This window comes from Crocuta crocuta, unplaced genomic scaffold (assembly GCF_008692635.1).
Source record: "Crocuta crocuta isolate KB4526 unplaced genomic scaffold, BGI_CrCroc_1.0 scaffold61, whole genome shotgun sequence".
Taxonomy (NCBI): Eukaryota; Metazoa; Chordata; class Mammalia; order Carnivora; family Hyaenidae; genus Crocuta; species Crocuta crocuta.
The window spans coordinates 4,934,241-4,959,321 of NW_027528369.1; the positions used below are offsets into that span (position 1 = coordinate 4,934,241).

Below are 25,081 nucleotides of genomic sequence, written 5' to 3' on the forward strand. Positions count from 1 at the left end.
AGAGGTCAATTTTAATGATATATTCCACAGAGTGACATAAAGTGACAGAGTACTAGTGTGAAAAGAATTATTTGCCTGAAAACTTAAGCTGAATGCTTTGAGAAGACACTGGAAAGATGAATTGCTAAATATTGTTATTGAATTAGTCACTGATGAGAAAACTAGATTAGGAAAACACTCACTAAAATCTCAAAAGGATCTGATCTTGTATTACACCATGGTGTGCTTAGGTTTTTGCTTCATTTTAAAGTTTCTATTTATTTTTGAAAGAGAGAGAGAGGGGTGGGGAGGGGTAGAGAGAGAGGGGGACAGAAGATCCAAAGCAGGCTCTGTGCTGACAGCACAGAGCCCACTGCAGGGCTTGAACTCACAAACCCAGAGATCATGACCTGAGCCAAAGTCAGATGCTTAACCAACTGAGCCACCCAGGTGCCCTGATGTTTTTGGTTCATTTTAGAGAAAATTTGACATTTCAGAGGCCACATTGTAAGGGTCGTTTATGTAATGAAGATGATTAAAATTCCAGTCAACATATTGAAAGAAATGTTTCAATTGTACACCCCAAGACTGACAAAAATGTACATTTATAGTTTTAAATTGAAATACAATGTGTAAGACAAGAGTATGGACCATTCTTAATGATTCTTCTGTTTAATCAACTTTTGGTCCCAACCAAGTTGAAAAAGAAGACAGAAGTGTCACTTGACTTCTGAAAGCACCCCTGACTTCTACCTCAATGTTCTCCGACAGATTCTTCACGGGTATGAGATGTCCACTGGGACTGGTCAGACGGAGGCCACCAACAGTTCCACTGATGTCAAAGTCACTTCGGGCTGGGAAGGGGCTCATTGGGAAACTCATCATCTGAAACCAAGAACACAGAGTGCTAGCCAGGGCCCCTGAAGGCTGGAAGGTGACTGCGTCCCTGTGTGAATGACAAGGTTTCCCAAGATGGGACAGACAAGTGGCCCTCGCCCTATGGGGTGAATGTGGGACCCCGCCGTTAGCTGTGTCTGGCTTTCCAGGTGCGTGATTGCCCTTCAGGGCTGAGGACCCACCCAGACCCGCTAGAGTTGTGCAGCTGCTAGACTGCGAAACCATCTGAGCCTTTTTTCTTGGCAAAGCCAACAAGTTCCCAAGAAAAAGATATTTGTCTGCCTTCGTTGGGGCTGGAGGAACAGAGAGATGTGCCCTAACTCAGGAGTAAAAGAGCTCTCGGCTTGCCATTTCCTAGTTATGGATTGAAGTCTGAAGAGCTTTATTTCCAGTAACTAATTGAACCAAGGCTGCTGGGGAAATTCCACGACCAGCGGAAGAAGGATGGATTTGGGAGTCTGCATCCCAGCCCTGCCATTTTGCTTGCAGCCTCAGGCAGGTCGCTGCACCTCATTTGTAAAATGGGCATAGTAATATGTGATGTGTACTGAAAGTAATATGTGCCATCATCAACATAACTGAGCAAATGCATGTGCACGTGCCCTAGAGGCCGTAAAGGGCTGCTCCCAAGGTCATTACTGCCATTACCCTGATGTCCACAGGCTCCTGGCTGGACTCCGTGGAGCTGAGGGAGGAGGCCGCGGGCAGGGTGAAGGTTGCAGAGCTGGCGGCAGCGGTGTGCACGGAGGAGCCCCGCCAACTCCAGGGCTGTATTCTGGCCACAAGGTGAGAGCAGAGGTGCCAGGAGAGAGAGAAGAAAGTCAGTGTCAGAGGAAGGGTTCTTGCTCTGCAGGGACCCCATCAGAGAGGGTGGCTCTACTTCAGTCCCCAACGGCAGTTCTGTACGCTTGTGTCAAAGGAACAGCATGGAAGGCAGCCGGCACCTCCCTCCCCCTGCCCCCACTGTGAGGACAGGGCTTTAGCCAGCTCTGTTTACCGCTGCACCTCCAGTGCCAACGAGAGCGCCTGGCACACGGTGGGGGTCCATATATCCTTTGCTGAATGAATAAGTGAACTTTGTCGTGGGATTTTCTCCAGGTGTAGCTCCCCTAGCTACTTGATCTGTGATGTCATGGGTTCCCAGCCCCATCTTCTCTGGCCTTTGACATTGTCCTATCTCATTACACTGGGGACCTGGTTTCAGAGTCTAGCTCTGGTCAGAGTGCCGCTTCAAAAAACTGCCCCTGGGACCTGGGACCCAAGGCGTCCCAGCAGGGCCTGCAGTGCGATCCAGCCCCTGTTTCTTAGGGGGAGGGATGCAGGGCGGAGGGCATCCTCAGGTCCACAGACTCCCAAGACAGGTGCCTGTCGAATCCCCACAGCTCTGGGGAGCACTGGGCTTGGCCAGGCACACCCGGGACGTGGTTAAAGGTGGGCAGGCCCCCTTCATTCAGCCTCCCTGCCTGCACGGCTCTAACATGACCCAACTCTCAGGACTCGTGGGTAGCTCCAAGATGGGGTGTGGACTCGGCCGTTCCCTTCCTACATGGTACAAGCACCCCCAGCATGGGGACCTTCTCGGTGAAAAGCCCTCCCACTTCTGAGGCTGGCTGTCTGGGCTCTGCCTCTCACAGGGTCTTGGGATGTGACTGTGGAAAGAGCCAGGTCAGGGGACAAGCTTTCTTGGGGACCCCAGTGCGGCTGCTTACCTGTTTGTGTACACGGAGATGGAGGGGGCGGCCAGAGTGGCCGGGAGGCCCCCAGGCAGTGTCCCCAGTAGGAGGGCAGCCTGCACTCGCTCCACAACTCCGAGCAGCTGGGGCACGGCGGCCGTCTGCAAGAGGAAGCAGGGGTGCTGCTGTGGGGCCGTCTCCATATGCCATCTTTGCTCATTGTCACCCACCATAGTGGGGGGCCTTCAGCAGGGACGGGGGGGGTGCGCAGAGGAGGGAGGAGGGGACAACATTGCCGTTTATTGAGCAGCAGGCTCTGTAGGGAATGAGGAGTAAGCACTTCCAAGGTTTCCAGCACTTATGTGAACACTTTTCATCCTCACGACAGCTCTGAGGTAGGTGCTCTCACTTACCCATTCGGCAGACAGGGAAACAGAGGCACGTAAAGGGTAAGTGACTTGTGGAGGTCACATGTTGAAAAAGGCAAGTGCCAGGACCCATGATGAGGCGACCGGGCATGTGGCTTCTGAGTCCGTGCACTGAGCTGTCACACTGTGCACCTCTCTGTGCTGCTCTCTTTGACCCTGACATCCACCCACAGCCCACGTCTTATTTATAGTGAAGTGGAAAGCCGCAGGCAGAGCCATTTCACTGGATCACCTGGGCATGGACTGCTCCAAACCCCCAGATGAGGATGCACCTCGCTGAGGCCAAGACTGGTGTGAAGACCCAGGAAGGGCTGGATGTTTGCCAAGAGTTCCTATTGGGGCACAGATTGCATGTGTGCGTGCGTGCATGTGTGTGTGCGCACGTGTCTGTAAGAGAGAGGGCATGACTGAGCGGATGTGAATGTATGTGTGTATTTAAGGGTGACATGTGAATATGAGGAATTAAGTGTGTATGTATCTCTGAGTGTGAGTGTGTGATTGTGTGTCTGCATGTGAATGTGTGTTTGAGGGTATGTGTGAGTATAAATGTTGGATCATAAATGAGTCTCTGTGTGTGTGTGTGTGTGTATAGTTTTGTGCGACAGTAACCATGTGCGAGTCTGAGTCAGTGAGTGTGTGTAACTGTGTGGCCATTTGTGAAGACATGGGTGTAAACATGCATCTCTGAGAGTGTGTGTGCAAGGCTGTGTGTTTAAGCATATGTGTGAGAGTATACGTGAGTGCCCATGTGTGTGAGTGCATGTGAGCATTTGTGTTTTTGGGTGTGTGTGAGTGCATGGGTGTAAAGGTTTGAGCGTGACCACGTGTATCTGTGTGTGTGTGTGTGTGTGTGTGTGTGTTCTCCTGAGTAGAGGTGATGGCCCCTCGAGGTTAAGGACTCTGGAGCAGCAAGAGATGGGCCTTCAGCCCCATCATGAGGCCATCCTGGAGGCCCTTCCCCGGGTGCCGCGACAGGGTGCCGGGGCTGCTGAGACAGTGCAGCACCCGTCCTCTCTCCAGAGGCTGCCTCTCCTCTCACAACGTTCCGTGTTTTTAGAACCACTGTGAGGGTGGACATGTGATCTCACCAGCTGGCTTATCTGGGAGGCTGGGGATTGCCTCAGTTTACAGATGAGGAGCGAGGCTGGGAGTAGTCATGCACCCAGCCCAAGTCTCAAGGTTTGGAAGTAACAGAGGCAGGATTGGAGCTCAGGCTGCCTCACTCCAGAGCCTGGCTCTGCCTACCCTACCACACCGCCTCCCGGAAGCTCTGGTTTCTGGAACTTGTCTTCCAGTTCCCTAGAGAGGACTTTAACCTCTGTATCTCAGTTTCCTTATCTGCAAGATGAGAAAGACCTGTCTAGAAAGGCTGGTGTGAGTGGGGCGTGTGGTAGCCGGGAGCTTTGCATCTAGGCTGAAACACCTACCTGGCTGCCATTGGTCCCTGTAGGTTCTTGTGGTCCATCCCTCAGGGAAGCTGCTAGCACACTGCCCACGGCCTGAAACAGGTCCTTGGTGGCCATCTGGCGCCGCTGGTCCTCAGGATGGGCCTTGGGGCTCGCTGCCAGCAGTGCTTCGCTGGCACCCTGCAGAGCCTGGGTGGCCTCCCACTGGGTTCACCCCAAGGGGAGGGAAAAGCAGCGTGAGCCCCTGCCTGAGCTAGACCAGCCCCTGCACCATTCATAGGGCAAGGGCTGCGATAGACGGGAGCAGGGCAGAGAGATAAACTAGGGGAGATCTGGACCCATGGCACAGGCTGCCTGCGTCACTCACTTGAGGTCAGCTTCTTCTTCCCACAGTGTGCTAAGTTCCTTCAGGAGAGGACCCTAGTCCATCTCTGAGTCTTCCCAGAGTGCCTTGCACATGTCTAGCACATAGCAGTAATCATTCACTAACTGGGGGATTGGATGAAAGGGTGGATGGATGGATGGGAGGTGGGTGGATGGATGGATGGGTGGATGGATGGATGGATGGATGGATGGGTAGTGGATAGACAGATGAATGGATGGATGGGTAGATGGATAGATGAATGGACCAGACATTCATTTCAGTTTTGTAATTGTGTCTGTATTTGTGAAGATATTTGTGTAAAGTTTTGCTGCTCCAGTAGTCTGAAAATGCCACAAGGGTAGAAGCTATGTCTGTATGACTTGCTGAATTCTCAACGCCCAGTATGTGCACAGTACCTCGTATATACTAGGCACTTGGGAAGCATTTGTTGAATGAATAAGTAAATTAGTGCCTGGATAAATGAATGGAAGTATGGAGGGACGGATGTACACAGGTATTGAATAGATGTGTGCGTATGGAATGGTTGGATGAGCAGACAGGTGTATAAATGGCGGGTGTGATGTTAAAAGCATCATGGCCTCAGGAATAAAGGTCAGCCTTGCTGGCTTCAGGCTGGAGAATGTGAGGGCTCCACCTCCTGACAGCAGGTGGAGCACACAGCCAGGGTGCTCTCTCCCCTGCTTAGGGTTCCATTCTTAACCCTTGGCTACCATTACATTGGGAGCATGGTGATTTCATTTAAGTTCTCCAAGAGGCAGACCCTGAAGCAAGGATTTAAGGTGTGGGCAGGCAGAGTGGGCTGGTGGGGCAGGGGTCAAAGAAGAAAGAAAGTCAGGGGCTGGCAGCTGGGCGTCAGTCTGGTATGTCCTGGGGAACATGGGCAGCAGTATCTGGGCACACACTTGAGGGTCACTCAGTGATTAGAGTCAGCTGCTAATCGCGGGGCAGTGGGTGTGTGAGCACCCAGGCTGTGACACCCAGAATGAGAAATAGGAGCTGCGGGAGGACATCTTCTCTCTCTCGGTACCACCCGTGCAGGACCCTGGGAAACCACATGGTGGAAGCCTTGGTGGCCGCATGGCAGAGGGACCATCGACCTGAGGTGACTTGTCAGTTACCCACCGCAGAGGTGCGTGGCCCATGGCTTGGCCTGGGACAGCAGGTGGGCCTCACTCACCTGGGCCGAGGGTGTGAGCTCCTCACTGCGGTGGGTCACCTCTCTCAGAACCTGGGCCAGCCCTTGCACCTTCTGCATGTCCCCCAGGGTGGCGGTGACCGTAGACAGCGACCCCAGCACACGCTCTCTGACCTGATGCAGAGGGAGGAAGAGGAAATGTAGTTTCCATGTCAGAGAGATTTGGGCTCAGAGCAAGTGACCAGGCTCATCCTGGGTTTTCCAAAGCCCATAGACCTCTGTTTGCTTCATAGAGTGTGTGGTGGGCAGAAGGTTGGCCTCCCAAAGAGCTCTACATCCTAATGCCTGAAACCTGTCAGTGTGTCACCTCACATGGCAAAGGGACTTTGGCAAAATTGCTTTGGAGTTTTATTTAAGTTAGGGGTTCTGAGATGGGAGGGTCTCTGGATTAACCAGGTGGGGCCAGTGCAGCCACAGGGGTCTTTGTAAGAGGGAGGTAGGAGGGTCAGAGTCAGAGAAGGAGATGTGCAGATGGAGGCAGAGGTGGGGAAGAGGGTGTGGGAGGAAGGAAAAGGAAGTGAGGAGGGGAAGTTTGGGGAGGGAGGGAGGAGAGGCTGGCTGGGGGCTGGCCTTGACAGCCATAGAGAAGAACTAAGAATGTAATTCCTGCACTTGCCCAGTAGAACTTTCTGCACTGATGGAAGGTCCCGTCTCTGCACCCTCCACTCACCAAATGCAGCTACTGAGCCCTTGAAATATGGCCAGTGCAACAGGAGAACTGGATTTTAAACTTGGTTTCATTTTAATTAATTTAAGGTTTTCTTTTCTTTTCTTTCTTTCTTTCCTTTGTTTTCTTTCTTTCTTTCTTTCTTTCTTTCCTTCTTTCCTTCTTTCTTTTCTTTCTCTCTCCCTTTCTTCCTTCCTTCCTTTTTTTCTTATTTTAGAGAGAGCATGAGCAGGGGAGAGGGAGGGAGGGAGAGACACAGAAAGAGAATCTTAAGCAGGTCCATGCTCAGCACAGAGCTCCCACAACCCTGGGATCACAACCTGAGCCAAAATCAAGAATCAGATGCTCAACCAACTGAGCTACCCAGGCGCCCTATTTTAATCCCTTTAGTTTAGATGCAAGTACCTAGATAAGTGAGTGGCAACCATTTGGCACAGCCCAGATCTGAGTGACCAGAGTCCTCTTGCGGCCTGCTCCTCACGGCTCACTCAGCCTACCTGTCTGGCAGCCCTGCGTGGAAGCTGTAGAGTTTGAACCTGTCTGCTGTTAGATCAGGATGCATCCAGGCTACAGCTTGGATGGAGAGTAAAAAAGGCCAGTATATGAAGGGACTCTTGTCAGAATGTTCTGGAAGGGTAAGTCATGTTTGCCTCTGTAGATCTTCCTTCCCACCTTGGTCACCGTCCTGGAGGCAGCTTCCGTGGGGATGCCGACTCCTGACTCTGGCCAGTGGACTCATGCAGGAGGAGAGAGAGCTAGAGGCTGTACATCTGGTGACTCTGCAGGTCCGCAATGGGTTGGTCGGTGGCCTCATTCTTCAGAAGCCACTGCTTCTACCAGGAAGCCCCTCCACGTGCGGCCGCTCCCTCTGGATTCTGTTCACTTCAGGCTGAGCCCCAGCTTTTATCAGCAGCACGTATTAGGTGCTCAATAAGCACGTTTATCTATAAGTAATCTCACTATGACAACCACCACTTCTTTGTATTAAGTACTTACCATGCGTCCTGCACCATGTTAACTAAACACTTTTCTTGCAAACCCTTCAGGGAACAAGAAAAGTCTTTCTTTTCTTCTTCACGCCCAGCAGATATATGTGCTACTATACGTGTGTGTGCACATGCACATGTGTGTACTTACACCCACACGTACTCCTATACCAGGCACCAGGAGTAGAGGTAATCATAGGTTCTATAATAGTTGTTTATCATGTCCAGTTATAACACACAAAATGGCCATTTTGTGGGGTAAAACTGGTTGAATGTTGGTAACTTCAAAAGATTTGACCTAACTTTATGAAATAACACTATTTATCTTCCCCATTTTCCAGTGGGGAAACTGAGACTTAGAGAAGTTCATTCACCAGCCTGTGACAATACAGATGGAAAGTGACAGAAGTGGGATGACATCTAAGGTCTGACCCCAACCCATTAACCATATGACTGGGGCCAGGCCACTTTCCTCCTCTGGTCTCAGTTTTGTCGCCTTTGACCGGAGGGCCTGGAGCAAGACTCTGAAATTGCTTCCTTTCCTAGAAGCCTTTGACTCCAGGCAGAGCAAGGAAAACAAGTTTCCATCATTTCAGGTAACTTAGCAAAAAGACCAGAGGAGGGAGGTGACATCAACAGCTCAGGAGATACCAAAGTCTTCTCCACAGCTCCATGCATTCCACTCCCCACCCCAGACTCTGGGGCCCCAGTGGACCGTGTAGAAGGGGCCCATCTTGGGGCGCCTGGGTGGCTTAGTCAGTTAAGCGTCCCACTTCGGCTCAGGTCATGCTCTCACTGCTTGTGGGTTTGAGCCCCACGTCGGGCTCTGTGCTGACAGCTCGGAGCCTGGAGTCTGCTTTGGATTCTGTGTCTCCCTCTTTCTCTCTGCCCCTCCCCCATTCGCACTCTGTCTGTTCCTCTCAAAAACAAACATTAAAATTTTAAGGAAGGGGGGCCCATCTTGCACACCTTCTGCCTGATGTCCATGTTCGGCAGCCGCCCGCAGCCCTGCGCCTGGCACTCCTGGTCCAGCACGGATGACACGGTCCTGGCCAGCTGGAAGAGCCGCTCAGGGTCCCGCTCACCTTGCAGAGTGGCGGTGATGTTCTCCAGCACTGCAGCCTGGAATGCCACGTTGTCAGCCTGGGTGTCTCCAAGTCCCACCTCATGGGAAACAGGAAACATGCTCAGTGCAGAGAAGACCTGACTTGCTCCGGAACCTGGAGCCTGAAGCCGCAGTCTCCATAAGGCTTCGCACGTGGCGTGGGGTCTCCCCTGAGGCTGAGGGCAGCGGGGCCCACTTGTAGCAGGCCGCCAACGGCCGTCGAAACCAAGCCTTGGGCAAGTCACTGCTTCACCCCCACTGCGCTCCTCGCAGTGCCCGCAGTCCCTTCGTGCTCCACCTGGCCTCTCACCTTTGAAATCTACCCGGATTTTATCCAGTCTCTGCCATGTGGCCCTGATGGCTGATTTTGGCCCTCCTTCCTTTGGACTCTGATGGCACTGGTTTAACTCATCCCAGGGTCCTCCTGCTCCAAGCCTCCAGGACATTACTCCAGGGCACTATTCTGACTACTGAGAGGTAAGGTCTACAAAGGCAGTGACCATGTTCACAGCTGTGTCCCCAGGGCCTGACACAGAGCAGGTGCTCTGAAAATGCTAGTTGAAGGAATGAATGAATCAATGATGCATCTGGTCATGCCCTTGGTTCCCTTCAACCCAGCCACCCTCTTGGTGAAGTTCAGCTGGGTAACGACTTTTCTCAATAAAGAAGCAAAAGATGCTGCCACCTACCTTCACCACTGCATGGGCCTGTTGTTTGTCCCCTGCACGATTGGAGACAGAAATGACCACTGTCAGCATGAAGTCATTGTTTACTTTCCCAAGTGGCAGATAAGCTGACTGGAGGGTAGGTTCAGGGCCACAGTGTAGACAAGAACCTGGTAAATGGAAACTGAACAGTTAGGGGAGCATCTCTAGGCCCTGGGGAGACAGGAAACCCACCAAGGTAGAGCCTGATGACAAGGACACAGAAGCCACAGCTCATGGACTTCATGCTTTCAGGGAAAAGACAGCCACCTATACTGATCCACTGGTCTCTGTAAGTAATCACATGATGCTATCACTTTGGAATAATTTTACTAGAATCTGTAAAAAGAAAAAAACTTAAAAACATTTCCTCTTTACAGGCTTAAAAAGAAATTCAAGGTGGTAAACCAAATTACAAAAAGGAGGAGGAAGAAGAAAAAGGCAGGAGGCGATCTTAAAACATTAGCTCAAAACATCCAAGCTCACTCAAAAGTCACTTCCTGTATAAAGGCCTCCACAGGTTGGTGAATCTAAACAGCGCCCCTGTCCTTTGTCTTTATTTATATATTTACCAACTGTCTCCACCACTAATTATAACACAATGAGGTCAGGGACTTCCCCTGTGGAGTTCACTGCTATATATCTAGCACCTGGAAGAGTCTGACGTGCAGTATGTATTTTTTATTGAATGAATGAGTAAATGCATATCTTTCCTATCCTTAAAGGAGACCCCCCCCCCCAATCCCTGGAATCACTAATCATTGTAACGTGCAGACAATTGTGAAGTTATTGAATTGTAATTCACAACTGAGTTGTATATGGTCCCACTTCCTGCCCCTCTGCTCACCTGTGTGAGGCAGAGGGCAGTACTACTGGGGAATAACTAATTGGAATTAGAGCAGCTAGCCAGCCTCTATTTGATTGCGGGGGGCGGGGGGCGCGGGGAGAATGCAGGTTTGACATGAAATCTACTTGCCTCCCATGAATTGTCCCCCTCCAGGTTCAGACCCAGTCGCGGCCATCTGAATAGCCCTGCATTCTGCATCTACTTAACTGGCACCCTATGAAAAGCACCTTCCTCTGGGTCTTGGGATTGCTTATGTCCACCTCTCCCTAGTCAAGGCCTTCAGCAGTCACATCCTCATCCATTTAACCCTGTCCACATACTTTATGCCAGGGCAGAAGTCATTTTGGCCTCCATAGCCATGGGAGAGATATCAATAGGACCAGATTCTCCTCTCCCCGAGTGTGGCTGGGTCAGTGTGCCTGGGGGTGGGGCTGAGGTGTAGTTGGGGGGTGTCTTCATTCTGCAAACCTCTCTCACACATGGAACATACTTATTGCAGCTCCCACAGAGAGACAGGCCCCTGTTCTGGGAGAAATGGAGCCTAGTAGCTGAAGGGAGAGCACAGCCCTGGGCCAGTACCTGACTCCAGACAGAAGCAGTACTCCAGGGGGCCCAGGGCCGAGGATGTGTTGCAGAAGATGGCGAAGCTCGTCAGAACGGTACCCTCCTCCGGAGTGATGGTGCAGGTGGGCACCTCAGGGGGAGGCACAGAGCCGACCACATAGGTGTCCTCCCCATAGGCATGCCTGGTCACCACTGGGGAGTGAAGACAGAGGGTGTTTGGGGGGCTGTGTGAGTCACACGAACTCCACCATGCTTCAGGATGGCCCGGGAGCTTGTTAAACATGCAGATTCCCAGGTTCCTCTCCTGACCCTGAGCCCTGGACCTCTCTGGAGGTTCTGGGGTGGGGCCCAGAAGTCTGTACACCTAACAACTCCCCCTGATGCAGGGTATTCTGGGATCTCACTTTTTGTGGGATTCCTTTTTTTAATGTTTGTTTATTTTTGAGAGAGAGAGAGAGAGCGTGCTCGCACAAGAGGGGGAGGGGCAAAGAAAGAGGGAAACACAGAATCTGAAGCAGGCTCCAAGCTCTGAGCTGTCAGTGCAGAGCCAGATTTGGGCTTGAAACAACAAACTGTGAGATCGTGACATGAACTGAAGTCAGACACTTAACTGACTGAGCCACCCAGGCACCGCTGGATCTCACTTTTTGAGAGTCAGTTCTTCATCCATAAAATGGGGCTAATATTAGTAGCTTCCTTGAAGCTTTGGTGAGGAGGAAGTATATTGGGAAATGAAAGGACTTGCTTAAGATCACGGAGCTAGTAGGAAGGGCCACAGCCAGAATCTAGAAACGGGCTGACCCCACCCAAAGCCACACTCTTTCCAGGCTGGGCAGCACCACAAAGAGCCTACAATTACCTGCACCAGCATCCCTCCCCACATGGTATTTCAAAAAAAGTATGTCCCCGGAAGAGCTGGGCACGAAGAGGATTTTAATCAATTAAAGTGAATTCCTTGGCCTAGACCTAATTCAGAAGGTTTGGGGCAAGCCTTGGAGTGTGCATTTTAAACCAGTATCCCTGGTTGTCCCAGTGTGGTCCATGTGCCACTTTGAGGAAATCCGAATCAACTGAATCTGTCTGGAAAAGCGGAATCTCCCATTGTTTGTCTTCTTGAGAGTCCGCATTTTCCAGCGTCCTGGCTAGTTCAAAGTGAGAATCGACCTGGCGGGACACGCAGGCCGCACTGCCCCCAGAATGATCTGTCTCATCCACCCTGCATAATGCAGTTCAGAAGCAGGAAATGGAGACACAGAGAGTTTAAATGCCTTGCCCCCCGCCCCCACCCCGACCCCAGCTGGAAAGTGGTGGCGATGGGGTTAACACTAGAGCCTGCATATGGCCCTGCACTGAACCCCCACATTTCTGAGCTCCTGGGTCTGTCTTGGTTCACTTCCAGAAGATAGACATGCCCATGCCGGAGCCTGCCGGGAGCCATCCGCACCTGTGGCTCTGATTCGGAGGGCCTGGCCCCGGGTCTGCAGGAAGGAGCTGTTCAGCCGGAGAGTGGAGGTGTTGCTCTGAAGGAGGATTAAAGCACTGGGCCAAAATCCTTGCAGTCCGCAGGCGGCCGGGAGAGACTCCGCCTGAAAGAGAGCATGGCCCAGGGCCCCCATGAGGCTGCAGCCAGGCTGCAGGGTCTCAGCAGGGCAGTGGTTCATTACCCCTGGGAGGCCTTCCAGATTTGTCTCTGCTGTAAAGGCACCGCCCACTTCCCCGAGTCAGCCCAAATACCCAATTTCCAGCCTTGTTTAGGTGCTTGTCTGAGGTCAGTTTCCCTTGAAGGAGAACCTGAGACGGGGATTGACGTGCAGGTCATTTCCTGCGGGAGGGCCCTTGGGAGAGCCAGAGGGGAGAGGGAGGCAGAGTAGGGCACAGAATGAAACTTGGCGGGGGAGTGATTTCAGGAGGTGCCCAGCCAGTCTCAGCCTGATCCCACAGGGAGTGACAGCCACACCACAGAAGTTACCTCACTTGTAGGCAAGGGGCCAGGGCCATTGGGTGCCCCCAGCCATCAGTTATTGGCCCGCGGTTCCTACACAGCAGCTGGAGACAGTGCATCAGCCTGGTAAGAGGGACCGGGCTGGACACCGGTAGCATCTGCTATGATGTTTCTCCAATGTTTTTGCTCCCCGGCATCTGACCAGTGCCCTGGGTTTCCTCTGGGGAACACCTTCCAACCCCAGCCCTACGGGGTGCTTAGTACTGGGCATGTGACACAGGTCTGGTCAATCAAAGTGGGTGATTGGCAGTGTCCTCACCTTCTCCAGCGAGGTGTCATCTAAATACCAGTTGAACATGGCCTCTGCGGAGCCATCCCCCACGGTGACTCTGAGCACAGTGTCTTCCCTGGCATTCACTGGTCTGCAGTTCTCCTCACAGCTGAAAGGGAGACGGAGTGCGGAAGCTCGCTCAGGCCTCGTGGCCTGGTCTTTTGTCCAGTCCTCCTCAAGTCCTTTGAGAAGGTGGCACAGGGCCTTTCTTCCAGTGAAAGATGGAATAAAAGTAATCCCTGTCCCAACCCAAACCAGGTCCTGGCATTGGTCGAGGACATGATTTGTGCCCGACTGAATTCCCACTTCATTCAGTGTAGGACAGTGGCAGGGAAAGTGCGTGAAGTCCAAGGTCCTCAGATCCTGTCCCTGTCTCTTATGAATAGTCACCTTGGATGACTCACTTAAACTCTCTGAGCCTCAGTTTCTTCACCTGGAAAATGGGGAGTTAAGAACAACTTCTGTGACTCCTTCTAGCTCTAATAATAATAAAGGAATACTGTGGGTTTTATTGCCTGCATTCTACAGGTTAGAAATGATTTGCGTCATTACTGCCTCATCCAGTACTTATCACAACCGTAGGAGCCACATATTAGAACTCCCTTATCACAGCCAGCAACCTGGCTCCCGGAGCCGCTGTGATTGGTTCCCAGTGACACGACTCCTGAGTGGGGGAGGGCAGCACGATCCAGCATGTCTAGATTCCAATCCGGGGCCTTCTCTACAGCATCCCGCTCCCTCCCTTGAGCCATCAAGGGCCAGTGAGCCATCACTTCAGCACCTGCCGCGTGTCCAGCCCTCCACAGAACCTTCCGGTTGTAACTCCATCGCAGAGGGCAATCTCCCTCCTTCCGCCTTCATGTCTGTCCTAACACTGATGTGCCAGACATTTGTCCCCGCAGCCTGCTCTCTGTCAACTCTGTGGCCCTGGGCACCAGGAGGCTAATCTCTATAGACTATGTCACCTGCATTCCCATGCCGCTGGCATGGGCTGGGGATCAGAGGGTGATGGGGGGAGGGGGAAGAGGGCATTTATTCACCATGGTCCCTGCTCCTGAGCAGGTGGGCTGCTGTTGGCAGTGGCTGTGTTCCTCTAGCCAAGTGCACAGCTCCTGGGGCGGGGGGGGGCACCTCCCCGCAGCTGCAGCTCCCAGGATTCCCACAGTGCCACCTCCCCACCCCACCCCGGCTTACCTCTGCGGTCCTAAGAGGGAGAGTGGCTTCCTCCTGTTGCCCTGCACTGCTGCACTGTCATCCCTGGCTTGGTCCTGTATCCTTGCCCACATCTGTCTCCCCCCCCGCCCCCCGGGTAGACCAAGCCACCTTGAACCTTCACTTTGATGCGTGCAAGGGCTCACACGGTCTCCCAGAGCCCGCTCGTGCCCTCCACCAGCCTGCTGTCCCGCTGCTGCCATGGCATTCTGTACTAGGACGTCATCGTGACATCAGCCTGCTTGCAACCCTTGGGTGGCTTTCCAGAGCTCTTCAAAATCATGTCTTTATTTACAACCCACAGGGTCCCACCAGAGCCAGGCCCTGCCCGTTTTCCCAGTTTCTTCTTCCCCCTCTGTCTCCCTCCATACTCGCCACACCAGCCTCTTTTACTTCTGGCTTATTCTGTGCTCCCTCTTTGCCGCCCCGTGTTCCCTCTCCAGCCCCCCTTTTGCTGCCAAGTTAATTCCTCTTCCCTCTTCATCTCGGCTGAGGGAAGCCTTCCCTGCATTGGCTGTTCAGTACACGGTGGCCAAAAGGACATCACTGCTGCGGGAGTTTGCTCTCGCGCCCCCACCTGACTCGAGGCCTGAGTTCCAGGGGTGCCGATACGTAGAGGCACCGCTCCTCCTGGTTCTCCAGCTCCCCGCCCCTCCAGGTGGCCAGGCGCAGGGTGACAGCAGAACTGGGTGGTGGCAGGCAGGACGGAGGAAGCACCAGCTCCCTCTGGTCCACACGGAGCAGCTGCTTCTCCACACAGGAGTCCCACTGGGCCCAGCAGCGTCCTGGGAGAGGGGGGCAAAGGCTGTGATCATCCAAGGACCTCTACGGTTTGGGGTTTGTGCAAGAAAAGAGTCATAGATAAGAAAAGCAGCTCCAAAGAGAGAGTTTGGTTTTTAAAAATGGTCTCACTTGCAGGGTGCAGGGATGGTGCCACCGATGCTTCTGGGGGAAGTGAGCCACACTTCACCCTGACCCTGAGCCGACCCACAGGGTATGTCAGCTTCTTTCACACCAGTGACCTGGACTGATGAACGGGCAGCAACCTGGACTGATATGGCAGGAGAGAGGCGGGGCGGGGAGGGGGCTGAGGAGGGAAGGTATACAGCTCTGCCTGGGGGANTTCTCTTTCAGTCAGCTGGCTCCCCCCACCCCACAGTGTGGTAGTCCTTCACGGGACACAATCCGGGGTCAGGCTATCAGCTCAACCACCCAAACTGTATACTTGTATCCTCTATGAATTCAGAGAGTGAGAACTAATAGTCAAAAGAATGTCCTGAGCACTTACCAATGGATATCAAAAGGCTTTACGTTTTATATGACTTTTGACCCAGTTATTCCATTTCTTGACATTTATTTATTTTCCTCAGAACTTATTTATGAAGATAACCCCAGATGCAAATAAAGGCAGAACTACAAAGATGTTCATTACAATATTGCTTATATATGGACAAATAATTCAAAACAACCTACATGTCCAAAAAATAGGGCAGCAGTAAATAAATGACCATACGTCAACTGGACAGTCTATTATGCACTTACTCTATAATGAAATCAAGGTGAAGAAGTTACCATGGCATTAAAATACACAGGATGTATTGTTCAAAGAAAAAGAACTCATAAAAATGATACATGAGGTATGGATGACATTCGTTTCCAAAAGAAAGTGTACATAGCTGGGGTGTGTCCCTCTAAAGGACAGCTGTTTCTGAGAAATGGGTACTGGTGCTGTCCTGTTGCTTTGTCAGAAAATGCCTCCTCACTTCTAGACTGTCTTCCCAGGGACAAGGGCAAGGGAGCGACCAGAGGGACCCACCTAAAGGGGAGGAGTTGTTTTGTTTTGTTTCTATCACTGATGTTGTTTGTGGTGAAAATAAAGCCTATTGACTTTTAAGGTTAATTCTCTAGATGCATCTCTGTGTTGCCTGCCTTTAGGGCTCCCTCTGGCCTTTGTTTCCCACTGCTCCCCCCCACCTCCCATTTCCACGGAATTCTCAACCTCCGGCACATGCAAAGTACACAAAATGTCAGGCATAAGTAATGCCTGTGTGGGGGAAAAAAAAAAAAAAAAAAANTTTGTGGTGAGATAGGACAGTTCCAGAGCTCTAAGGCCACCTACCACATGACCACTGGAAGCGTAAATCCTTGTCCCTGTCTGGCCAGCCCAGAGTCACGGTCGTGAAAGGATCCACATACTGACCAGGCTCCACGTACACCTGCATGTCCCTTTTCTCTCTCTGCAGAAAAAGCAGCTGGCTGGTGAGACGCCCTCCACAACTGGTACCCGACCTCCTACCCAACAGCAGTCTGTGCGAACGGTAGTCGCAGCATAGGGCGTGGATTGGAGACAGACCCTCTCTGATCTGCCTGGCTCCCCTCCGGAGATGGGTCACGGTAAGTAACTTTAGTCCGAACGTGGGCTCAGTGCTAAGCGTCCACCATGCATCCAACTATTACCAGAGCCTGCTCTGGGCCAGGCCTCGTGCTTGATGCCTGGAGATACAAGATTAGAGACTGGGGCCTTGCTCTTACGTCTAGGAGGGAAGATGGACAAAGAAACCAATGACTAAAGCAGAGTTCTAGCTGCTACAATAGAGGGGATGGGGCAGAGAATTATGAGAACGTGTAAGAGGGAGGCAGTAGGTTGAGAACATCTGCTCCTCTGAAGGCTTGGTAGCATCTGATGCCTGGGTTGCCGCAGATTAAGTGAGAGAAGCTAGTGATGTGTGTCCTCTTTTGTCTGGTGCAGAGGAGAGCGCAGAGCTGTGACCTCTGTAAGGCTGACAGCCAGTGTTGGGGCAAGCTTCCCCAGAGGACAAGACCGCAGAGCTGTTGTGAAAGAGGAGGGATGAGGGTGAGCTGGGTAATAATGGAGCCCATGGGTTCTAGGAGGAGGGATTGGCGGGCGTAGGGTGTGCTCCTGGAGTAACTGCAGGCAGGACCTATCAAACAGCGAGGCCTTGGGGCGCCTGGGTGGCTTAGTCGGTTAAGCGTCCAACTTTTGCTTAGGTCATGATCTTGCGGTTCGTGGGTTCGAGCCCCGCGTCAGGCTCTGTGCTGACTGCCAGCTCAGAGCCTGGAGCCTGTTTCTGAGTCTGTATCTCCCTCTCTCTCTGACCCTCTCCTGCTCATGCTGTCTCTCTCTCTCCTAGAAATAAATAAAAATATTAAAAACAAACAAACAAACAAACAAACAAAAAAACAGCGAGGCCTAAAGGGCTTAGCCTGGTGTAGCAGGAGGCTACATGGCAGAGCTCAACCCTCAGTGGTCTCCCATGGCCTGTGAATAAAACCCAAACCCCTGTCTTGGCACCCAAGACCTGATGTGGTCGGGCCTCTGTCCATCTCTCTGTAATCTTCTCTATGCTTCCCCTCCCCCCAGAAGGCCTCAGGACACTTCTAGCCTTGGGGCCTTCATATCTGTGGACCCAGAAAACTATTGCTCTGCTTTCCAGCATGGCTGACTGTCTTATCTTCAGGTCCCCACCTGAATGTCACATGTCAGATTCAGAGAGGCCTCATCTGATCACATTTGCTAGGCCACCCTGTGTTGGTTGCTGTCACTACATCCTGTTGCTTCTGGTTAGACACTTACCACAACTGCTAATCCACTAAGCTCCAAGAAGGCAAGGGCCACAGCTGTTTATTCACCTTTGTATCCCTGGTCCCTAGCACCCGGTCCTTGGACATTGCAGATGCACAGTCTTTGTTCTTGAATAAGTACATGCATGGGGAACGTCAACAGCGAGAAGTCGAGGACTTAGTCTTGCTGTGAAAACTGAGGAACCTGGGCCTGTTTTCTAATTTAAGCATTAGCAGCTATAAATTTCCCTCTGAATACTGCTTTAGCTGCATCCTACAAATTTGGATAGGTTATATTGTCATTAACACTCAGAAATATTTTTATTTTTCCTTGTGAATTTTTTCTTTGACCCTGTTGATTTTTTTAAGTGTGCTCTTTGACTTCTGAGATGTCTAAAAGGTATGTACATATCCCAGATATCTTACTGTTGGTTTGTAATGTAACGCCGTTCTGGTTGGAGAACATGCTTTGTGTGATTTCAGTCCTTCTGGATCTCTTTTCAAATGGAAGAAATCTCCATGCCTCCTAGTAATCTGGCTATAAGCACCAGTAAACCAAAATTCAAAACTAAAGCAGAGTGCTCAGACCTCTTTTTCTTGTGAGGTTAAGTGTTTAAAAATCAGAACAAAACAAGACAACTCACATTCTTTTCCTTGGCATTTGTTCCAGACGGTTCTTGCACACTGGCAGGAGCTGTGAACACAATGAGAGCAGGCGTCAGACTTTGGTAGGTGTTTATAAGGTTACCAAAGGGCAGAGTCGGAGGGTGTGTTTCATATGCCCGGGGGAGATCACCTGTCTTGGGAAATGGGTTAGGGAAATTTTGCAAACATTCAGGTCATAGAAATGGGTAAACACCCAAACCATCATGTCCACCACTGGACTGAAGACACCTCTTTGGTTGTTAAGAAAGAGGCAGGCAGTTGCCAGTGCAAATAAAACACAAGATTTAGAGATAGACATGCAGCTGTATGCTGTTAATGTTTAACTACCAGTTGAAGGGTGGGTAGTGCAGAGCCCTGATTTGTACCGTTTGCTACTTCCTGTGGTGTCGGTATTCCCATGAAGGCAGATTTCAGGCTACCAAGCTGACCTCAGTGAATATAGAGCAAGAGATGGACAGACCAGCTTTGGCAAGCTGCTAGGGGCCGGCCTCTGCACACCACAGTGCATTTCTGGGTCTTTCTGTTGGCCTCTTACTGGCTGTGTGAACCCAGGCAGATTAGTTATTCTTTCTGAGCGTTAGGTTCCTCACCCACAACAAAAAGCAATCCCTATTTCTCAAGGCTCCAGGAGGGCTGACTACTGGCTGTGCTTATATACCATTGCTTTATAATCTACGTACATCTATAAAGAGTGTTAGTATAGCAAGGTAAAAAAAGAGGAAAATGTACACTCAACTGATATGCCCTGAAAATCATTGAGATGTGAATGTGGTTAATGTCTAGTTGAAGTGTAGTGATTAAGACAGGAAAGTATTTTATCTGCACTGGCAGACCCTTGGGAGTCATCAGGCCCTAGTGTCCTGATTAAGATCTGGGTGCTGTTGATCTTTACAAAACTCTCTCCCAGTGAATTCTCATTCTGAGAACTCTCACTTTGAAGGTCTATAAAATTATGCAAAGCAAAGCTAAGATGCCAGACAGAGGCCCTTCTTAATCTTAAGAAGGACGATGGGCCAATAACCCTGAATGAAGAGATCAGGAAAAGCAGTTGCTGCCTCTGATCCTGCTGTGATTTAGCTGAGTGACTTTTGGAAAGTTCACCTCTCTGGGCCTCAAATTCTATATGTGGAAAAGGAGGGCTGTGGACAATACCCCCGGCATCGGACGTCCCCCCCCAATCCAGACATCTGTGCCCTCTTCTTTTGATAACAGCCCTTACAGGCGATACTTTCCCCGAGGAACCATCCCTCCCGCACTCTCAGTCCTTGGTTTGGGTGATGCCAACCCTACAGCGTGGTCCGGGTGGGCATGTGACCCTGGCCTGCCCAAACTGAATACCACTTTTCCCCTGGTCTCAGTACTGGGTCAAGGAGCGAACATGAACCGAGCTTGGACCAGGAAGAGGCAGCCTCAGGACTTCTGCTAGAAGTGTTAACAAAGAGGGGCTCCTTCTCTGGGGTTAAGGATCAAAGCCTAGGGCCATCTTGCTACTGATGGGAAGAGGGAATCAGAATGAAACCAACATAGAACCAAGAGATGGGGAGAGGCAGATTTCTGACGACATTGAGTGACTGGATCCAGCTGTGCCTTTTCAAGTTGATAAAATTTCCCTTTGGGTTGAGCCACTCTGAACGGCTTTTCTGTCCTTTGCTACTCAAGGAGTCCTGGCAAACACGTGGGCTGTGGACTTTCAGCTCTGTGACTTTAAGCTACTGTTGGCTGCCTACCCACCAGTCATTAGCCCACCCTTCTTAGCCGCCAGAATCCACTTCTCCACAGAGCTGGAGGTGCAGGACACTTGCTTCCCAGCACCCCTACAGCTCAGGTGCATGACCCCGATGGTGTCTGCTGGGGACTTGTGGGGAAAACCTCCCCGCTAGTAACAACTGCTGCAGAGGGGAAAACAGGGGAAACGTTGATGAGACACAACCCTACAGACAAAGCAGAAACTCTGAGAATGGCAGAACAGAATAGCAGACTGAGCCTGAGTCCTTGCTGGTGACACTGGGCCACTGAACCAATCTAGGAACCCCTTACTTCCTAACTTCTCAGTATGTGAGATAATAACAACCCGAACTCAAAGCCACCTAGGTTGGGCCTCCTGTTGCTTGAAACCTAAAGCAGCAAACTTGGGATGTTTTAGAATTCTGTAAGAACGGTTGAATGTTTTACTGTGTTCATTACTGCCCCTTTAGAGTTAACGAGAGAATTCTTAAAATCTACAGAGCAAGGTAAGTGTTCAGAGCTCTGTTTTGAATAGTCCCTCCCCGAATCCCAAGCAAGTGCAGTGACCCAGACTGCTGGTTGCAAGTTTTATAGCCCCTTACAGAAACTCCTTGCCTGAAACAGTGATGCTTCCAATGTCCAGACTCAAGTTTGAAAAGGCATTCCTCACCGTCACCGTGACCAGAAAGGTGCCTGCAATGCAAAGGGTGGAGGATGATGGATGTTGCCATAAGTTGTTTAACTTGTGTCAAGACAACTCTCCCAAGCTTCTGCTTCCTGGTCCGCTGACAGCTGCATTTGAATCTTTCATTCTCTGTGCATTTAATGGACCCCTGTTGTATACCAGGCATGGTGCAAGGCTCTGAGGACACAGAGGTGAATGAAACGTGGTCTTTGTCTTCAACATCCTTATAGTCTAGTACACTTGCAGGAGACCAGGTGCCAAGCCATGGCAAGAATTGGCGTGGGAGCCAATGTGCACATGGTCACTGCATTGATCGTGGCTCATGGCAAGGCTAAAGCTAAAGTTCAAAGGACAAGTAGTGCTCATTAGATGACAGAGGAGATTCCAGCAGAAGAAAGGACATGAGAGGCCTTTAAAAAGATTGGGGGCCAGAGAGGGGAAAGAAGGGTTTGTAAGATATATTCAGGGTATGTGTGTATCCCACCCGCTCCTGCCTCATGAGGAAAGGTGGTATGGGTGCTAGCTTCTTTTCTCGAGCCCAGAGAGGAGCTCATCAGAGGGGACCATGGGGAAGGTGGAGATGTGCTCCTTTAGATCGGGGACCCCTATGAACAGGTTCCTTTCTCACACCCTTGAAGGACAGTCTGTGACAGGGAGTGGAGTGAGAGGGAGGATGGGAGGGAAGAAAGAGCTCCATTCTTGTATTTGGAAAACTACTGGTAGCTGGCCAAATAAAAAGCGAGAATTTTCTGAGGACCAGATGTTTGGCTTGCCCTCCCCACCCCCCAGAAGCCAGGGACACAGCAGGGGCTCAAAAGCCCACAGAAGCTGCTGCAAGAGGCAGCTGCAAACATCTGCTGGGCCCGAGGAGCAAGGCCTGCCAGGGCCGGGCCAGGGCTGCCAAGTGAGGGTCTTCCTGCCCTACCTGGTGCCCTTTCCTTTCCCCTCACCCCCTTCGTCTCTGCAGGCGTCCAAATCTGTTTCTTGTGGGGAGAAGCCTACTTATCATCTAAGAGTGAGCCAAAACTTCACAGGGCGTTAGAGATTTTAGCTATTATCCCCTGCCAAGCGACTTTTGTAGAAGACAAAAATTAATTTGCATTTGAATTCTAGCCTATATACTGTGTATGTTTTCCACTGTCATTTCATTTCACTCTGGATTCTTCCTGTTCCAAGCTGGACCTTTGATACCTGGCGCAGTTGCAATGTTTTTCTTCTCAAGTGTGTCATTTAGCCTGCTATCTGTATTGCTAAATCTGCTGCTTGAGGGCATGGTAGCCCCACACCAGCACAGTATTTTATATACTTCTGAGATCCGTGGGAAGGTAGGCAGGGTGCTTGGTGGGCTGGGGACTCTGTGACCCTCATCGCATCCCTGGCTGCTGACTTCACCACCTTGCTTTGAAGGACTCCTGTTCTCTCCAGATTAAATGCAAATGTCTGCTCTAGTCTCCTCCTTTGGTGCCAGCCAGTCTGTCACCCTATCTCTATTCCAGCCAGCATCATGACGTGACACTTCCTCTCTTGTCCTTCCCTCTCCCACCTTGTTTTTATCTCTCTCTCCCTGAAGGGCATGGACTGCAGTTTCCCCCGAACCACACTCTCCTCTAGAAATGATGGAAAAATTGGAATCCTCCAGCTCTCCTCCAGTGGTTCTCAGTGGGGGAGATTTTGCCACCCAGGGGACAGTTGGCCATGTCTGGAGGCATTTCTGGCTGTATGTAGGAGGCTGGTGCTACTGATGTCTAGTGGGTAGAGGCCAGGGATGGCAATAAACACCCTACAGTGTGCAGGACAGTCCCCACAACAACAGCAACAACAACAAAAAATGATCCAGCCCCAAACATCAGAAGTACCACAGTTGAGAACCCCTGTGACTCTAAGCTCTGAGGGCAGATCAGATGTCTCTTCTTATTTTGTGGCCAAGGCTGGATGCTCTGAACCACATTTGTGTCCAGAACACACAGACACAGGCTGGCAGGATCCTGCACACAGAGTCAGGAGAGGAAGAGGAGGGACCTTTGGGAGGGGACCCACCCACCCCAAGTACCTTCAAGAGGAACTGCCACAGAGTAAATCCCAAATGGCCCCTCAAGGCTCTCTTCTTCATGGGAGAAGGTTGCAGTGAGTCCTGTCACTTCAAAGGTCAGCCTCTCTGGTGTGCCACGAGCCACTGAGACGTTGACCAGTAGGTCTTGTCCAAGCTCCAAGTGGTCAGAACCCCAGGAGGCCCGTAGCCCTGACAGAGGCTCCACAAAGTGGACTGTGATGTTCCTGGAGGGAGCAGAAGTGGTGTTGCTGGTGGCTCGGATCTCCAGGTGGTGCGTCCCTGGGCCCATCCTCTGCTGGGCTGCTCTGTCCAGGGTCAGGTTGTAGGGTAGCAGGCCGCTTGGTGTGGTGAACTCAGCCAGGGTTGTATTCCCCGACAGCACCGTGTAAGTCACGCCTCTTCCTATGTGGGGTAAGAAATATTTAAGAATGTTGGCAACAACCATGCAGTAGACTGTACTGAGATAGTTGAGACTCAAGCTCTGAGGTCAGGTTCGGGATATAGACATGGAGACAGTATAGCCGTGAAGACGTGTGAAGGGATAAGGCCCACCCGCAGGTATTAACAGTGATGATCTCTGAGTATGGGGTTTATGAGTGATTTTTCTTTTTGGGTCCTCTCTGCTCATCTGCATATTCTGCTTTATACTCTGCATGTGTCACCCATAAACTTAAAAGTTTGTAATGAAAATACAAGAACTAGAACATTTTGTTGACAGGTTTGTCCTTGGAGGGTGGAAGGCTAAAAAGGGAGCATCTCCCAAAGTGTGGCTGATTGTTATGCATGAGAATTAGCCTCCAGCCTTGTTCTAAGCCGTTTCCTTCCACCTGGGGGGAGGGGGTCCACCGGAAACCGTGTACCACAACTCAGCCTGTTCACCTTGAGATGGGCTCCCTTGTAGGTTGGGGCTGGCAGTCCTAACTGGATGCTAAATATTGTGGTTGACTCTAAAACTCTGATTTAAACCAACAAATTAGGATTCTTTCCAACAAAAACCAAGCTAGGGTATTTCTTGTTTGAGCGAAGACGAAGTTAATGATGATGATTAAGACCATGATGATGGTGCCCTCTGACTCCCATGGTTCTGCTCTCTCTCCCCACACTTGGCAAACAGTAGGCAATAATATTTGTAGAATGAAAACATAAATGAAGGATTATTCTAGGTTTCCTTGGTGCACATAGGAGCCATTTTTGGCCAACAAGTGCACCGGGACAGAGAGGAGCCCCGAGGAGTGTGTTAAAGGACCCTGTGTTTGAGCTCCGTTATATCTCTGCTGGGTGAGGCTCCAGGAGCTGTGAGGTCAGACTGAGCCACGTCTTCACCTCTGCAGCTCTGTGCCACGCAGTTTACCCCAACAGGCTTCTGTCCAGATCTCAAACAGGACCCGTGCCTGGAAGAAAGATGGTGCCCCAGATGCGGATGGGTCTTAGTTGGTAGGGTCTCCACTGAGAAAAGGGAGGATACTCAGCATGTTTAACAACTCAAAGTACACGGGTCCCAACCAAATAGGATGGATGTTCTGATAAATCAGAACTAACACTGTGACCAATCAGAACAGATGCTGTGACCAATCAGAAAGGACACTTTGACTAATCAGAATGGCCTCTGTGACCAATCAGAAAAGAAACTGACCAATCAGAAGAGACACCAGCCATAACAGCTGCTATGGCTGTCATAGTGTGTGTGGCTCCACAGCAGTCCTGACTGGGGGCAGCATGTTTGTGCCAAGCTGGTCAACGCTGGCCACACTGGCATGGGCACAGGCCCAGCTGGTAGCTCTCCCCATCCTATTCAAGTTTCCCAACAAGGAGTGACTTGGAAATTTCGTTCTGACGGGAGTGTGGTAAAGAAGGGCATCCGGAAGACATAGAGCTTCACTTAGCTTACTAGCCTTGTGACTTCAAGCCAATTTCTGAACCTTCCCTCCATTTCTTCATCTGTAAAATGGAGATGATAATAGTACCTACTGGGGGGGGCTAGGACATATAAAGCACTCAGATCAGTTCCGAGCACATACTAGGTGCTAAATAAATTGAATAGCTAAAAAGCTA

General features: G+C 51.0%; 1 protein-coding gene and 1 long non-coding RNA gene across 2 annotated transcripts in view; one reads left to right on the forward strand and one right to left on the reverse strand.

The window, feature by feature from the left end:
• The window catches only part of LOC144223351 (polycystin-1-like protein 2), a 92,296-nt gene that overhangs the window by 46,262 nt on the left and 20,953 nt on the right, over nt 1–25,081 (reverse strand). The window contains exons 7-21 of the mRNA XM_077754056.1: nt 23,030–23,431; nt 20,910–20,987; nt 18,548–18,597; nt 16,441–16,558; nt 14,899–15,106; nt 13,098–13,218; nt 12,281–12,422; nt 10,852–11,028; nt 9,411–9,556; nt 8,586–8,780; nt 5,946–6,077; nt 4,405–4,587; nt 2,586–2,710; nt 1,525–1,651; nt 733–864 (exon numbers count right to left, since the gene is read on the reverse strand). Coding sequence (XP_077610182.1) covers nt 733–864; nt 1,525–1,651; nt 2,586–2,710; nt 4,405–4,587; nt 5,946–6,077; nt 8,586–8,780; nt 9,411–9,556; nt 10,852–11,028; nt 12,281–12,422; nt 13,098–13,218; nt 14,899–15,106; nt 16,441–16,558; nt 18,548–18,597; nt 20,910–20,987; nt 23,030–23,431 — 2,336 coding nt within the window. The remainder of the gene's footprint in view (nt 1–732; nt 865–1,524; nt 1,652–2,585; nt 2,711–4,404; nt 4,588–5,945; nt 6,078–8,585; nt 8,781–9,410; nt 9,557–10,851; nt 11,029–12,280; nt 12,423–13,097; nt 13,219–14,898; nt 15,107–16,440; nt 16,559–18,547; nt 18,598–20,909; nt 20,988–23,029; nt 23,432–25,081) is intronic.
• LOC144223354 (uncharacterized) lies at nt 8,933–10,952 on the forward strand. Its single transcript, XR_013332672.1, has 3 exons — nt 8,933–9,717; nt 9,806–9,945; nt 10,772–10,952. It is a non-coding gene; the product is annotated as an uncharacterized LOC144223354 (long non-coding RNA).